This window comes from Suncus etruscus, chromosome X (assembly GCF_024139225.1).
Source record: "Suncus etruscus isolate mSunEtr1 chromosome X, mSunEtr1.pri.cur, whole genome shotgun sequence".
Lineage (NCBI taxonomy): Eukaryota > Metazoa > Chordata > Mammalia > Eulipotyphla > Soricidae > Suncus > Suncus etruscus.
The window spans coordinates 100,512,108-100,527,924 of NC_064868.1; the positions used below are offsets into that span (position 1 = coordinate 100,512,108).

The following is a 15,817-nucleotide window of genomic DNA, read 5'->3' on the forward strand; positions in this document are numbered from 1 at the left end:
TACATTACACAAAGAGGGCAGGAAAGATGCTCAAAAGCTCAGGCAAGCACCGAGTGATTTGTTGGCAACAGTAGCAAGCCTGTCTCCGGAGGAAGTGCCTGCACTGTCCACTTAACACCTTTGTGTGCTCAGGAGCACTGTTCTCAGCAGTCCGGAGCCCCTTTCTGCAGTGACTAGAACACCAGCACCCCATAGCCTGCAAGCCCCACCTGATCAGTGACATGGGGACAATCAGAATTGCTGGGAACAACCTTGCCTTAAAGGGACCACTCTTCCTATTATTATTTGTGACTCTGAAGTTGAAAAGAGCCCTTTGAAAACGGTGTAGGAAAGAGGGTGTAGGGTGCAGGGATTTAGTGAAAAAAGGTGATGCTGGTGTCAGGAAATGGGTATGCGTGCCCCTTTTCCTGCGTTCAGATCTTGGGGCTGTGCTGTGTGACTTTGGGCACATCGCAACCCTCTCTGATCCTCAGTTTCTTCCGTAGACAGAGCGCCTTGGACAGAAGCCTCTTTGAGGAAGCGTTTCATCATGGATCTTTCATTCATTCGTGCCCTTCATTTTCCTTCGTGTCCCAGAAACGGGGGCTTGAAGTGAGAGGGATTCGGCCAAAAAAGAGAGAGAGGGACGGATGAGCTTCGGCTCGGTGAAGCTCAGAGTCGGTTCGTTAATGTTTTGGGGCCCCGGCTTCCGATAGGGAATGAAAATTGGCAAAAAGAGAGAGGGGGGAAAAAGGTCCAATTTTGGCCTTAGCTATTTTCGGGGCGGTGGAAATGACGAGCCAAAGTGGCTGTGAGGCGCTCCCAGGAGTGACCCCCGCTTCCCCCCAAGACAGCAGAGAGTGAGCGAGCGAGCCCAGTGCTCAGCTTGGGTGGCGTGCTCGGCTCTTAGGCGCGAGGCACGATTACATAAATTCCAGCTCGCTCCGGCTCCTTAGTACCCCGAGTTGCCTGAAGGGGGGAATGGCATTGCCTGCGTGTGCAGCCGGGGCGCCCGCCCGCACCACCTGTCCCCGCCGGCATTCCAGACTCGAAGCCGAATTGGCAGCCAGCCGGCCGGGAGCCGCCGCCGCCTCAGTCCGCGCGGGCCCTCCTAGGGGTGTGTCTGGCGGAACCCCCTCGCCGCCGCTCCTGGACGAGCCCCTGAAGGCGTCTTCCTCCCTGGCGGGAGCTGCGCTGGTTTCTCTCTCCGCGCTGGTGCCCCGAAGCCGCCGCAGGCGGATGCACGACCTCCGGAGACGCTGGGACCTGGGCTCCCTCTGCCGGGCCCTGCTCACCCGGGGCCTGGCCGCCCTGGGCCACTCGCTCAAGCACGTGCTCGGTGCGATCTTCTCCAAGATCTTCGGACCCCTGGCCAGGTACCTTCCAGGGGGAGATGCAGGGGTCCGGGCGCGCGGAGAGCGGGAGGGGAGGAAAAGCAGCTGCGAAGCGGGACTGAAGGCAAGCAGGCAGGCAGGGCGCAAAGTTCCCGCTGGCCCGGGGCTGCGGTACTCGGGGGGCTCCGGCGGGGCGCAGCGCGCCTTTGGCCACCCTGCAGCTCCCCTGCGCCCGGCCGTGCGCGCGGGTGGCGGGCGGGCAGCGCACCGTCTCCGCCGGCCGGGAAAGCTCGGCTGGCGGGCGAGGCTCCTTCTCCCCTCCGGGGGGACAAACTCCGATCGGGAGCCCCGGCTGGCTCCGGCTTCACCCGAGACGGCCTCAAAGGTGGGTAATGTGCTTGGTGCGGGCTTAGAGCCGGGTTTCGGGGCGCCTGCCTGGGGAGGGAGCCCGCGACTCGGCCGGAGCGCCCAGGGGACTTAGAGGGGGACCAGAAGCGCCCCCGGAGAGCGTCCCGCGGCCGCGGCCGCGGCGGGCAGAGGAGAATGGGGATGGATGGATGGGTGAGAAAGGAGCCCCCCGAGAGTGGAGCGAGACAGACATTCGGGTTGGGGAGTAGAAGCGTGAGTTGGGGAGTAGAGCGATCGGGACGGACGGGGTCCCGCGGGTACCAACCCCCAGCGAAGCGTCTCCGGACAGCTCGGGCGCTGGGGGTTACGGGAGTGTATGGGGGGTATGTATTAGGGGGGCAGAGAGCTGGCGACCGGAGGGGAGCGGGGGAGGGGGGTGTGCGGCAGAAGTCACAGCGCTGAGCCTGCCGGGAAGAAAGGAAGCGGGGAAGGGCGCCGCCACCGCCGCCGCCGTGGAGTGCTCGGTGCGAAGGGAAGGGGGGCAAAGGGGCGCAACGGCGGCGCCAGGGGGAGGGGGCGGCGCGGGCGCACGTCGAAGCGCGCGGGCTCCTCTGCGGGCTTGACGTAACGAGCTTGGGTTTCCCCTAGCGTCGGGAACATGGATGAGAAATCCAACAAGCTGCTGCTGGCGTTGGTGATGCTCTTCCTCTTTGCGGTGATCGTGCTCCAGTACGTGTGCCCCGGCACAGAATGCCAGCTCCTCCGCCTGCAGGCTTTCAGCTCCCCGCTGCCGGACCCGTACCGCTCGGAGGATGAGAGCTCGGCCCGCTTCGTTCCCCGTTATAATTTCAGCCGCGGCGATCTCCTGCGCCAGGTCGACTTTGACATTAAGGGCGATGACCTGATCGTGTTTCTGCACATCCAGAAGACGGGGGGTACCACTTTCGGCCGCCACCTGGTACGCAACATCCAGCTGGAGCAGCCGTGCGAGTGTCGCGTGGGCCAGAAGAAATGCACTTGTCACCGACCGGGGAAGCGAGAGACCTGGCTCTTCTCCAGGTTCTCCACGGGCTGGAGCTGCGGGCTGCACGCCGACTGGACCGAACTCACCAGCTGCGTGCCCTCCGTGGTGGACGGCAAGCGCGACGCCCGGCTCAGACCGTCCAGGTGAGTATGTACCCCTGGAAAGGGAGCGCGGGGTCCCCAGGGTTCCGGCCATCCTAGCCCTGAGAGGCTGCTTCCCGCGCCCGCCACCCGCCACCCCGCCAAGGACGCACCTCTTTGCGTCTTGGCCACTTGGATGGGTCGCCTGGGGTCCCGAGCCGCTCTGTCATTCTGCGTTTTGGTCAATGTTGTGCCCGGCAAGCGATCAGGAGGCTCGCAGCGAACCCTCCACCCCACCAGCCGCTATCTAGACTGGGTACCGCATGCTGGCTCCCCTTGAGAGCGCTTGGAAAAAAGAAAAAAACAGAAAAAAAAAAAAAAAAAAAAAAAACCCGCGCTCGCTCTGCTCGCTCTGCGCCTGGCGTCCCCAAGTCCCTCCTGGTTTGTCTTCTGTTTTCCACACCCCACCTCTTCCTTCTCTCTTCCTGTTTCCCGCGCCGGCATTGTCTCCCCTTTTCGCGCCCCTCTCCTGAACCCCATCTTATCCGTTCCCTTGCAGCCCGCACACCCTCCTTCTTCCTCACTTGGCTGCTTCTCGCTTCTTTTTCTTTGACCCTTTGGAGTTTTTATCTTATTGCCTGACTTTTTGTCCCCTACCCGCCACCCCTCCTTTCCTTGGAAGGCCAAGTGGGTGTCCCTCGGCGGTGGTTAGCAAAGGTATCCCCCTTGGTACCCAGTTTGCGCCCCTTGAGACTGCCTGCGTGCACGACAGGCATCCGACAGGCATCCGTGCCTCCTCGCCAGAGTTGCAGGGCGCCCTGCTGTCCCAGGGGCTCTCTGGGATGCGATCATAATCCCAAGTGGGGCTCAGACTCACTAGGGTAGCCCGAAGACCAAGCCAGGGCACCCCGCTTACAAGCCAGGCTGTTGAGGGGGGAACTGATTTATGTCTCCTGCGCCTGGAGCCAGTGTCTCTGGGAGCCCTGGCAGGCCCCTTCCGACATCCCGCTGCGACGCTGGGTTTGGGGGTGGTCATGGAATGCCAGGAAGGAAGGGGAGTGTTGTTAAAGTGCTGTTGCTGCAGCCAAGGGTCCCATTTCTGTCAGTCTTCCAACAATAAATTTGGGTTCAGGGAAGATTAATCTGGTAGAGCCCCCCCCCCTCCCCAGGGGAATCATTTCTGCCCTGGATCTCTGGGCTAGGTCATGTTTGAAATTAAATGAAATTATTTTCCTCTCTGTGGAGGTGACTCTGAAGATGCCAGAGGCTGCTACTGGCCCATCTGCCAGGACCCCACCTACCCCTCTCCACTGTGGGGCTTGGGTACCTCTGATCTGGCTTACTTTGCAGGTTCCCCAACCACTACAACCATCAGGGCAATTTCTTGTGACCTGCATCAGAAATTGAAACCCTCTGGCTTTCTGGTCACTTTTCTGTCCCTCCATTTCCAGAGTCTGTCCCTCCATTTCCAGAGTCCTTGTTTTGTTCTTTTTTTCTTTTAGGGCCACACCTGGCAGTTCTCAGGGATTATTCTTGGCTCTGGTCTCAAGGATCATTCCTGGCAGGGCTTGGGGGTACCCTTTGTGGTGCCAAGAGAGAACCAGTGATGGCTCAGTGCCTTACCCACTAGATTATCTCTCCAGCTCCTCCTCTGTCTCTTTTGGTGGGGGGAGCACACCCAACATTGCTTGGGGGCTATTCCTGTCTCTGTGCTCAGGAATGACCCTTGGCCATACTCAGGGGACCCTATATGGTACTGCTATTTTTGAACCTAGGTTGGTGGGATGAAAGACAATGACTTAACCCTCACCAGTGTATTCTCTTGAATGTGGGAATTCTGGTAGATTCTGTTGAGCACCAATTTCTTTGACAGCACTGATGGATTTTCTTTCAGCTCTAAAGGGTCTTAATTTCAGGAAAATATCCATCTCAATCCACTATGAGAATTTGAAAATCATGGGCCCCCCCAAGATTCTGGTGTTTAGGATGGTCCCTAACAAATAGAGAATATAAAAAAATAATTTGCTGATGGAACTTGTGGATGTCACAAGGAATGGTAAGGACAGTAGTATGGAAAATTATCTTCGGGACAAAAATAAAAGTTGACAGCACTAATTGTGGCATTAGTCAAACTGTGTCTGGGGTCTCACAGAGCACATGCACCTTCGAAGCCTTCTGGGTGTGTGGAGAATGGTTGGGAAATGATCTCTAAAGACAGATGATTAATGTGACTTAGATTTTGTCTGGTGGCTTCTGCTATCTACTTGGTTCCTTCCAAATTTCTCTCGTTAGATAACCAGGAGCCCTCAACAGAGGCTTCTCAGATGATCCTCCATCGAGGCAACCTTGTTTGCAATGAAATGAGGTTTTGCTTGGCTATCAAAGGGCTGGTACCACAGTGCCATCTAGTCTAATCACAGAAGAACCACTTTTGAAAGAATCAAAATGCCTGCATCTCAGAGCATCTGCAAAAACGCAGTAACACTTGCTAGAGAAAAACATCATTGCTATCTCAAGGGCATCTTCTTTCCTCTGCTTTCATTAGTTCCACCCACCTTCAGAAATCTTCCTCGTGAAGAATAGTGGTAGATAGCCTGAGGGTTCCAGAATTTTGCAGGGTTTGACAAATCCCTGCTGTCAGAACCATTTTGATAATCGTAGAAGAGCAAAGGTATCATTGGATGTGAGTGGGAGTATATACGTGTTTGTGTGTGAGAGAGAGAGAGAGAAAGAGAGAGAGAGAGACTGTATGTGATTTTGTGTTAGTGTGAGAATGGGTATGTATCAGGGTGGGAGTGAAATACTATATTGGTGAGAGTGTGTCAGAGAGCTCGAGAGTGGGAATAGATGTGAGTCAATAGCGGGGTAGTGTAGTAACGTGGAAGCGTATTTGTGAGAGTCTGAATGTGTGGTGGAGACCATGTGTGTGAGAATGTATGTGAGAGGGTTCATATGTGTTAAAAGAGTGGGAATGAGTAGAAGTGTGAGAACAGGGTGTGTGTATTTGATTGTATGTGAGAATGAAAGTGAGCGAGTGTATTGTGTGAGGAAGTATGGGTGTGAGAGGGAGAACTTGAGTATGTGTGAGATAATGAGTGTTGTGAACTGGGGAGAATGAGTGTGAGAGGATCTATATATGGGTGATTGTGTGCAGAGGATCTGTGTGTGAGTTGGGGTGTGTCTGTGAGTGTGATTGTGAGTGTATGTGTGTGAATGCGGGTATATGTGAGAGCATGTGTGTGAGAGCGAGTGAATGTGCGGTACTTGTGTAAGAGGATATGTGAGTGTACATGTGAGTGCATACGTGTGAGTGTGAGAGATTGTGTGGAAACGTCTGAGAGAGAGGGTGACGACACATGTGTGAAAATGAGCACAGGAGTTCGAGTGCAGGCGTATGTGAGAGCATGAGTGTGGAAGACACTGTCTACGTGCAAGTGGGGGTGCGAGTGGCAAGTATGGGAGCGTGTGCAAGAGAGTGTCTAAGAGAGATTGTGCGTGTGTCTGTGAGGTAAACATTTTGCCGTGCTGGCAGTGATTCATGTGAGTGAGGAGCTGGTCTCGGGGGATGAGTTCCGACCTAGCGCAGCCTCTTCGTGCCAGCTGGTGGTCTCCGCTCTGCTGAACTGGCGGAGAAAGATGCTCCATCTGTCTGGCCTGGGAATTCCACACTTGGGCCTTTCTTTCATGCCAGCGTGACCTTGTACCTGAACCTGTTCCTGGCTTGTATGTTCCTGGCTCTCCAGTAGTTCCACTTTCTCAGGAGCTTTCACACACACACACAAACACACACACGCCACTGCCACATCCCTGATATTTCTCTCCAAATGCGCATCATCTTTAAGCCCAATATCCCCCATTTATCAGATGACAGTTAGAGCCCAGATGCTGAAGGACATACTCAAGGTCACTGAGCACGGGCATCTGATTTCTGTTCTGTCTAACATGGCACCCCTGGCTGTACTGATGTGTCTTGCTTTACAGGAGGTTTTCAGGAGAATGGGTACCTTAGAGGTTGCCACCAAGTGAAGCAACTCTCTACATGTCACTTCAATCATTTAATATTGTTGGAGCTCCGACAAGGGATTGGAGTCGATTTTAGATTCAGTGGAAGGAGAACTGATTTGTAGATCCTTGGGGCCCAGAGCTTGCTGGGAGTTCTAGAGTATACATGTTGGAAATCATGGCAGAGCTGACCAGGAAGGAAGGATGCTCTCACCAGTAACAAGGACCATTTTTTTTTCAACTCACAACCATCCATATATTGGGGTGAGGCAGAAGAGGCCATTGTGGCTGCAAGCCAAGATTTTGACTCCTGCATCCAGTGTTCCCTTTGAGAACTTTCCCTGCCTGGATGTGAAATGGTGGATGGGAAAATTCTGGTGTGATTTTTAAGTGCTGAATAGAAATGACTGTGATCATGTTGCCTGGAGAAGACAGAGGGAGGGTGGAGAGAGGGAGAGGAGAGAGAGTACTTGGCTGGCAAAAGGCACAAGTTGTTTATTAAGAAGAAAAATTTTAAAGCCAACTAGGACATGTATTTCCAACATCTGTCTCCCAATATGTTTTTAGGGGGTCAGAGAAGGGTCCTGCTCAATCTACAGTTTTTGAGGCCGTTTTGGAGGACGTATCCAAACATGGTTGTTCAGCTCCCCAGCTGTTCAGACTCCCAAGTTCTGTGGGCTTTTTTTCAGGCCAGATTCTCTGTGTTGGTATACAAGTTGTATGCACCCCTTAGTCAATGGGAGGAATGTCAATGGGACCCGAAGAAGAAATACTACTAGCTTCATTCTTCTTGGCCAGGTACTGCTCAGGCTGACACCCCAGCTGACAGTGATTGGAGGAGGGGATCTGCTTCTGATCATCTTTTTCATGTTAAATTCTGTTTATTTAGCAGCTCAAAATTTACCAGCAACTGGTAGAAACTGTCGATGTCACCTAAAATCCAGATTATGCCTAAGGGGGGACTCCAAGAATCCCTATTTTAAAAAGCTTGCTTCTTTTCTTCTTTTTTTTTTGAGGGGGAGGCTTTCAGATGTTCTGAACTCTCCCCAGATGTTTTGAGGGGCCCCAGAGTCACTCTGGAGATACTTAGTACAGCAGTGCACAATAATGCACACAGATACTATGCTGCTAGATAACCGTGCTTCTTGGTCTGGAAATATTGGAGGGCATCCCATAGCCAGCAGTGCTAAGTAAGAGGTCCTTGTGGTGATGGGGTTTGAAAAGTCATGGCTTGTAATCTAGCACCTTTGAAGTGTATCTGGGTCACTCCTTTAAGTAATTTTATATTTTTGATTTATCATCGAAAATTTTTGTTTGTCTGTGGTTTTTTAAATTTTTTTTCTCTGGAGGGGCTTAGCCCATACCTGGACATGCTCAGGATTTACTCCTGGCTCTGTGTACCCATTGTACTATCTCACAAGCCCCAGAAGTTACTTCTTTATTATTTTTATTTATTTCTTTTCTTTTTCTTGTTGATTTGGGGCCACATCCAGTGATGCTCAGGGGAAACTCCTAGTTCTTCACTCAGGAATCACACCAGGAGGGCTTGGGGAACCCTATAAGTTTCTGGGGATTGAGCATGAGTGCAAGAAAGTATCCTGCCTGTTGTATTATCTCCCTGGCTTCAATTCACTTATTTTAAAAAATCGTGGTAATTGTTTTCTGTTTCTTTTCATTTTGAATTTTAATATTTTAATATTTTAATTTTGTTTGGAGCCATGCCCAGCAGTGCTAAGGGCTCATTCCTTACTCTGTGCTCAGAGAGCATTCCTGGCAGGACTTGGAGACTATATTCAGTACTGGGGATGGAACCTGGGTTGGAGGTGTACAAGGCATGCACCTTACTTGCTGCTCTCTTCAGCCTTCATTTCTTTTTATTTATTTTTGTCTATTATTTATTTATTTATTTATTTATTCTTTGCTTTTGGCCTATACCCAGGGAAGTTCAACACCTACTTCTGTCTCTGTGCTCAGAGATCACTCCTGGCTGTGCTCAGTGGATCAAAATGGATACTGGGGATTGAACCCGGGTCAGCCACAAACAAGGCTACCACCCAACCCACTGACAATCTCTCCACACCCCCCTGTATTTCTTTGTAAAAAAGGACTTTTTTTTTGTTTTGTTTTTGGGCCACACCCGGCGTTGCTCAGGGGTTACTCCTGGCTGTCTGCTTAGAAATAGCTCCTGGCAGGCACGGGGGACCATATGGGACACCGGGATTCGAACCAACCACCTTTGGTCCTGGATCTGCTGCTTGCAAGGCAAACACTGCTGTGCTATCTCTCCGGGCCCGGAAAAAAGGACTTTTTAAAAAAAGTTTTTTGTGTGTTTTGGGATCACACCTGGTGAGTCTCAGGGCTTACTTCTATTCTTTGCATTCAGAGATCATTCTAGGCAGGGTTTAGAGTACCATAAGCAATGCTGGGGATTCAACTGGGGTCACCCATGTACTAACTCTTTTTTTTTTTTGGTTTCTGGGCCACACCCGGAGGTGCTCAGGGGTTACTCCTGGCTGTCTGCTCAGAAATAGCTCCTGGCAGGCATGGGGGACCATATGGGACACCAGGATTCGAATCAACCACCTTAGGCCCTGGATCGGCTGCTTGCAAGGCAGACACCTCTGTGCTATCTCTCCAGTCCCCCATGTACTAACTCTTTGGCCTTCAAAGGGGGCTTTCTTTTATTTTTTATTTTATTTTATTTATTTTTTGTGGTTTTTTGGGTCACACCCAGCAGTGCTCAGGGATTACTCCTGGCTCCATGCTCAGAAATTGCTCCTGGCAGGCATGGGGGACCATATGGGACCCCGGGATTTAAACCGATGACCTTCTGCATGAAAGGCAAACGCCTTAACCTCCATGCTATCTCTCCGGCCCGGGGGGTGGGGGGGCTTTCTTTTAAAAGGTCAGGATCCTAGTAAAAACTCGATAGTGGTTGCTCCAATCTTCCCTTACATGCCCCTATCACTTTTCCTCCCATTTCTGTTTTATTTTTGTTTCTATTTTAATTCACACTTGGCTCTGCACAATATAGAGGGAGAAAGTCGTTTTCAATAGTACTCAGAGAAATAAATATAGTGGTGGGACTGAACTTGGGATTTCTATATGCAAAACATGCTACTGAATGTTCAGCTATATCCTTAGCCCCAAAGCTCTAAATTCTTTTTTAAATATATAGTAGTTATTTATTGGTATGGGGGCCATATATAGTGTGCTCAGGGTACTAACAATAAGAGATTCCAGGGATTGAAATTGGGCCAGCTGTGTGTAAAGCAAGTGCCTTACTAGCTGTACTACCACTCTGGTCATTTTTTATTTGGGGGCCACATTCTGTGGTGCTCAGGGATCACTTCTGGTGGTGCTTGGAAGACCATGTAGGGTGTCAGGTCAAACACCAGCTTGTACCAGCTGTGTACAAGGCAAGGACCTAACCTGCTATGCTGTTTCTATGGTAATTTTTAAAAAATTAAATTAAAATTTTATTTTATTTTGGGGCTACACTCTATGATGCTCAGGGATTTCTTCTGGCTCTGCACCAGAAAATATACCAGGCAGTTTCAGGGGACCATATGGTATGCTGGGAATAAAACCTAGGTCGACCACATACAAAGCAAATACCCTACCTGCTGTGCTCCAGATTCCAAGGTAATTTTTTATTTGTTTTGGGGCCATACCCTAAGATGCTTAGGAATCACTGCTGGTGGTTCATGGGAGAACATACGGGATGTTAGGGATCAAACTCAGTCAGCTGCATGTGAGGCAAGGGCTTTGCTCTCACTCCAGCCTATCTTTGGCGATTTTTATTTAGACACTGATTTACAATGCCTTTAGCTAAGGTAATGTAGCAGATTCTTCAATAATATTCAATATTATATTAAAATACTATTTGTGAACAAAAAGTACAGAATAGCAACAAAATGATGGTGTTTGAAGGGCTAAAATATTTGCCTTGTATGCAGCTGCCCCTGGTTTGATTCCTGGCACTACATATGCTTCAACCAAGCACTGTTGGGGTCACTTCTGAGCACAGACACAGGAGTAGCCCCTGAGCACCACTTGCTGTGGTCTCCAAACAAACAAATAAACAGACAAAAACCAAACAAACAGGGACGGAGAAATGGAAAGATAGCACAGCAGTAGGGCATTTGCCTTGCACACAGCCAGTCCAGAACAGACGGTGGTTCAAATCCTGGTATCCCATATGGCCGCCCCCCACCCCACTCCTGGCCTGCCAGGAGCGATTTCGAGCTCAGAGACAGGCGTAACCCCTGAGTACCACCGGGTGTGACTCAAAAACAAAACAAAACAAAACAAAAAACAAACAAGGGATAATCCTTCTGTCTTTCATCAGACAAAATTTTGTGAAATTGCCCAGTTTATTCTAAGGAAGATGTAGCATCCTGCCTTCAGTAGAAAGGAATAATCTGTTATTTTTGATATTTATTAAAGTAGATGGATTTTTGTTTGAAAACAATTTGAATATCATTCATGTCTTTAAAGTGTCATACCACTGCCAGAATTTATCTAAGAGAGAGAAGTCCAATGCCTTATAGAGCAGATTGGTCTAATCAGCAAACGTGATGAAGAAAGTATTATTATTGCTTGACAGCGTTAATGGGAGCAATGAGAGCCAAAACCAAGACCTCTAAATCCAAGGTTATGTATTTACCTTCAAATTTATAAAGGTTAAGATAAGAGGACTGGTGATGGGTGGTGTTCTCTACATGACTGAAACCCAAATACAACCAAGTATGTAATAAAGTTGGTTAAATAAAAAAATCAAAAGTAAAATAAAAAAGAAACTGATACATATACACAATGGAATATTATGCAGCTGTCAGGAGAGATGAAGTCATGAAATTTTCCTTTACATGGATGTACATGGAATCTATTATGCTGAGTGAAATAAGTCAGAGAGAGAGAGAAAGATGCAGAATGGTCTCACTCGTCTATGGGTTTTAAGAAAAATGAAAGACATTCTTGCAATAATAACTTTCAGACACAAAAGAAAAAAGAGCTGGAAGTTCCAGCTCACCTCATGAAGCTCACCACAAACAGGCATGAGTTTAGTTAGAGAAATAATTGCATTTTGAACTATCCTAATAATGAGAATGTAAGAGGAAAATAGAAAGCCTGTCTAGAGTACAGGTGGGGGTTGGGTGGGGAGGAGGGAGATTTGGGACATTGGTGATGGAAATGTTGCACTGGTGATGGGAGGTGTTCTTTACATGACTGAAACCCAAACACAATCATGTATGTAATAAAGTTGTTTAAATAAAAATATTAAATAAAAGAGGGCAGGTCAAATGCAGAATTAAGGAGTTTGGATAGATGGTGGGGGCAGATCTCTGATATATGGTTGAGTCTATCTCAATTGTGAAATGGAATATTAGGAGCTGGAGAGATAGTACAGTGAATAGAGTGCTTACTTTGCATGTTACCTACCCTGGCTTAATTTCAGGTACCCTCTACAGTCCCTCAATATTTCCAGAAGCAATTCCTGAATATTGCTGGGTGCAGTCAAGAAAGGAAGGAAGGAAGGAAGGAAGGGAAGGAGGGAGAGAGGGTAGGAGGTAGGAAAAGGGGAAAGGAAAAGAATGAAGAAGAAAAAGAGAAAGAACTAAAGACTGAAGAGATAATATAGGGGTTAAAGCATTTGCCTTGCATCCCATTGTCCCTGGTTCTATTCTTGGCATTGCATATGGTCCTCCAGGTATAACCAAGTATCACTCCTGAACACAGAGCCAGGAATAGTCCCTTAGCACTGCTGAGTATTGCTTAGATCTCCTGCCCCACAAGTGGTTTAGGTCTCCTAAACCCCACAACTGAGTTGCTTTCTAATGCTATTCTTTTTTTTTTTTTTTTGGTTTTTTGTTTTTTGGGTCACACCCAGTAGCGTTTAGGGATTACTCCTGGCTCTACACTCAGAAATCGCTCCTGGCAGGCTCAGGGGACCATATAGGATGCTGGGTTTCAAACCACTGTCCTTCTGCATGCAAGGCAAACACTCTACCTCCATGCTATCTCTCAGGCCCCCAATGGCATTCTTTTTTGAAAGAAAAGAGGGAATTGTGTTTAGAAGAAAGGAGGCAGTGAGAGGGCATGGCATTTGCCAGGGATTGTGAGATCTGACTCAGGCTCGACCAGAAGGGAGATGGTTCATACTTGGAGGACTGGGGAATGAGATGAAACCTCAATGTCAAGAGTCTGGTCTGGCAATCAGGAGGTAGAATTCTTTTTTTTTTTTTTTTGGCTTTTGGGCCACACCCAGTGATGCTCAGGGGTTACTCCTGGCTGTGTGCTCAGAAGTAGCTCCTGACAGGCACGGGTGACTATATGGGACACCAGGATTTGAACCAACCATCTTAGGTCCTGGATCGGCTGCTTGCAAGGCAAACACCACTGTGCTTTCTCTCCGGGCCCCAGGAGGTAGAATTCTATGAAAGTTAAATGCTCTTGGGTCAAAGGAATATAAAATACTAGTTGATTTCCATTCCGGAGCATAGGTGAGTATGGATAGGTTCAGGAGAGGGTTGGTTTGAGGGTAGGAAAGAAAGTCTTAAAGAGCTGTGACTGGTCTGTTTACTTCCTTGACCTTTGGAACTTGAAAGCATGTGAGAACTGAGCCAATGTGTCAGGTTGAGTCTAGTTGAATATATGGAGTATGGGAGGAGCAGTTAATCTGATTCCAAAATTGGTATTAGGATTCAAAGAAAGCACCTGGAAAGATAATAGTATAATGAGAAATGTGTTTGAAATACACGCAGCTGACCCCAGTTTAATCCCCAGCATCATAAGTGGTCCCAGAAACATAGAGCCACGAGTAAATTAAGCCCTGATCATCGTTGGATGTGACCCCTCTCCCAAATTCTCTTTTTTAAATACTTAAAATAGAAATAGTTCAGAGCTTAAGGCATATGCTTTGCATGCAGCCAACCCAGTTCAATCTCAGGTACTGTCTAGTCTCCTGAACAGTCAGGAGTGATCCCTGAATACAGAGCCAGAAGAGGACCTGAGCAGTACTGAGTGTGCACCTGCCTCCCTAAATGAGCGTTACAATGTACATATGGGACTTAATTCCAAGGAAAAGGATGCGTGAATAAAGGAAAAGATAGACAGTTATGATTACATAAAAATGGGAAATGTTCATCTGTCAAAAATAGCCAAAATGAAAAGGCATATGTCAAACTGGGGGAAATATGCACAGCAAATAAAACAGATGAAAGGATGACATCTATAAAGAGCTCCTATGAATGGGTTAGAAAGACAAAGGATATGCCCAGACATTTAACAGCATAGATGCCAGAGCCAGTTTACAGACAAGGAATAAGTATGCAGTCTCACTGGTAATAAAACATGCAAATTTAGACCAAATTTACATAATTAATGTCAGAACACTTTTCTGCCTCTTTAACTAGCACTGGTTAAAATCAAAGAATTCAACACGCATCATCTTTTGCCACCAGACAAGAGATAATACCCAGTACTGACAAGGGTGTGGCGAATGCCACAGTTCCCGTGCATTGTTTTGGGATTATAAATCCCATTAATTCTTTGTTTTTGTTATGTTTAGTTGTTTTTAATTTGGGGGACATATCTATTAGTATTCATGGATTTGCTCCTGGATCTGTGGGTCACACCTGGCAGTGTTCAAGGAACCCTGTGACGCAGTACATCCACTTGGTGGATTATTATAAAACCATTTAAAAGGTCATTTTATAGATTATGGAAAACTGCTAGTGATTTAGTGCTGAGGGGAAAAGAGACAATTATGGACCTGTTATGACTACAACTATATTATATATTAAATAGAGTAAGAGAAGTGAGGAGAAAAAAAGAACGAGAGAGGAATGAATTATATTTTTTCTCCTAGTCCTCCAAAACTGAAACGTCAGAGACAAAAATTGGGGGAAATAGAATATTTTTGTTTTTTGTTTTGAGGTCATACCAGCAGTACTCACTTGGGACTTACTCCTGACTATGTGCTCAGGAGTCATTCATTGAGGGTTTGGGAGAATCATATAGGGCATCGAACCCAGGTCAGCCAGGTATAAGGCAGATGCTCTATCTGCTATAATCTCTTTGGGTAAAATTCAGATAAAATCCTTATTTTATCCTATTTCAGAAATATATTGATTTATTTTTTTATTCTCCTCTCAAGGTTTTGAATTCCTGAGTATGTGCTCCTTTCCCTTCATAATAAAAGTAAACATTAATGTTTTTGCTTTTAGCCTCCATCTGGCTGTGCTTAGGGCTTACTCAGGGCTTTGTGCTCAGGGATCACTTCTGGTGGATTCAGGGGACCAAATGTAGTGCTGGGGTTTCAACCCAGGTCAGCTGTTTGCAAGGCAAACATCTTATTCACTGAATTATCTCTGGCCCAACATTTACATTCTTTTCTTTCTTTATCAGTAGTTTTTTGGTGTGGGGCCACACTTGGTTATATTCAGGGGCAACTCCTGACCATGCTCTGGACACCCTATGGGGTACTGGGAATTGAACCTGGCTCAGCTGCTTGTAAAGCAAACGCGCAACATCCTCTACTGTCTCTCTGGCCCAACATTAATATTTTAATGCTAGTTTTGTTATGCCCATGATAAATTACACTCACGTCTACTTTTTTTGCTTCCTGAGAACTGTTGCTGCTTTTTCGTTTGCCTTTCTGTGTATCCGGGGAGCCCTCAATGAGGAAAGCAGTCCCAGCTAAATAATTTCTTAGGAAGAAAGACAGAAGTGGTACATCGGGCCTGAGCTGCTCATTTTTCTGAGACTGGCTGCTAGAATACTAATAAACCAACAGAACTCTTGCACAGTTACCATATTAAGATAATTGAGTGGGTTGTCATTGTGTCCTCTCACTTAAAATTTAAGTGGCACAAGAAATAAATAGTGGGTCACAGTTAGAAACACAAGGTTATTCAACCCCACAGGACTCACCCAAGATATCTTAGATGTGAATTCGTTTCTTTCCAAGTGACCCATAGTCTGGTTTCAAGAAAAACATTAATTTTTTTGTTTTAGTTTTGGTTTTAAGTCACATCTGGCAGTAA

At 47.7% G+C, this 15,817-nt stretch overlaps 1 protein-coding gene across 2 annotated transcripts in view; it reads left to right on the plus strand.

Annotated features, from left to right (window-relative positions):
* Positions 1–938: 938 nt before the first annotated feature.
* HS6ST2 (heparan sulfate 6-O-sulfotransferase 2) overlaps positions 939–15,817 on the plus strand; it is a 355,745-nt gene continuing 340,866 nt past the window's right edge. Inside the window, exons 1-2 of one of the 2 annotated variants that reach the window (XM_049766665.1) lie at positions 939–1,355; positions 2,310–2,828. In XM_049766665.1, coding sequence (XP_049622622.1) covers positions 961–1,355; positions 2,310–2,828 — 914 coding nt within the window. In that variant the 5' untranslated portion in view covers positions 939–960. The remainder of the gene's footprint in view (positions 1,356–2,309; positions 2,829–15,817) is intronic. The other variant, XM_049766664.1, reaches the window with a different exon arrangement.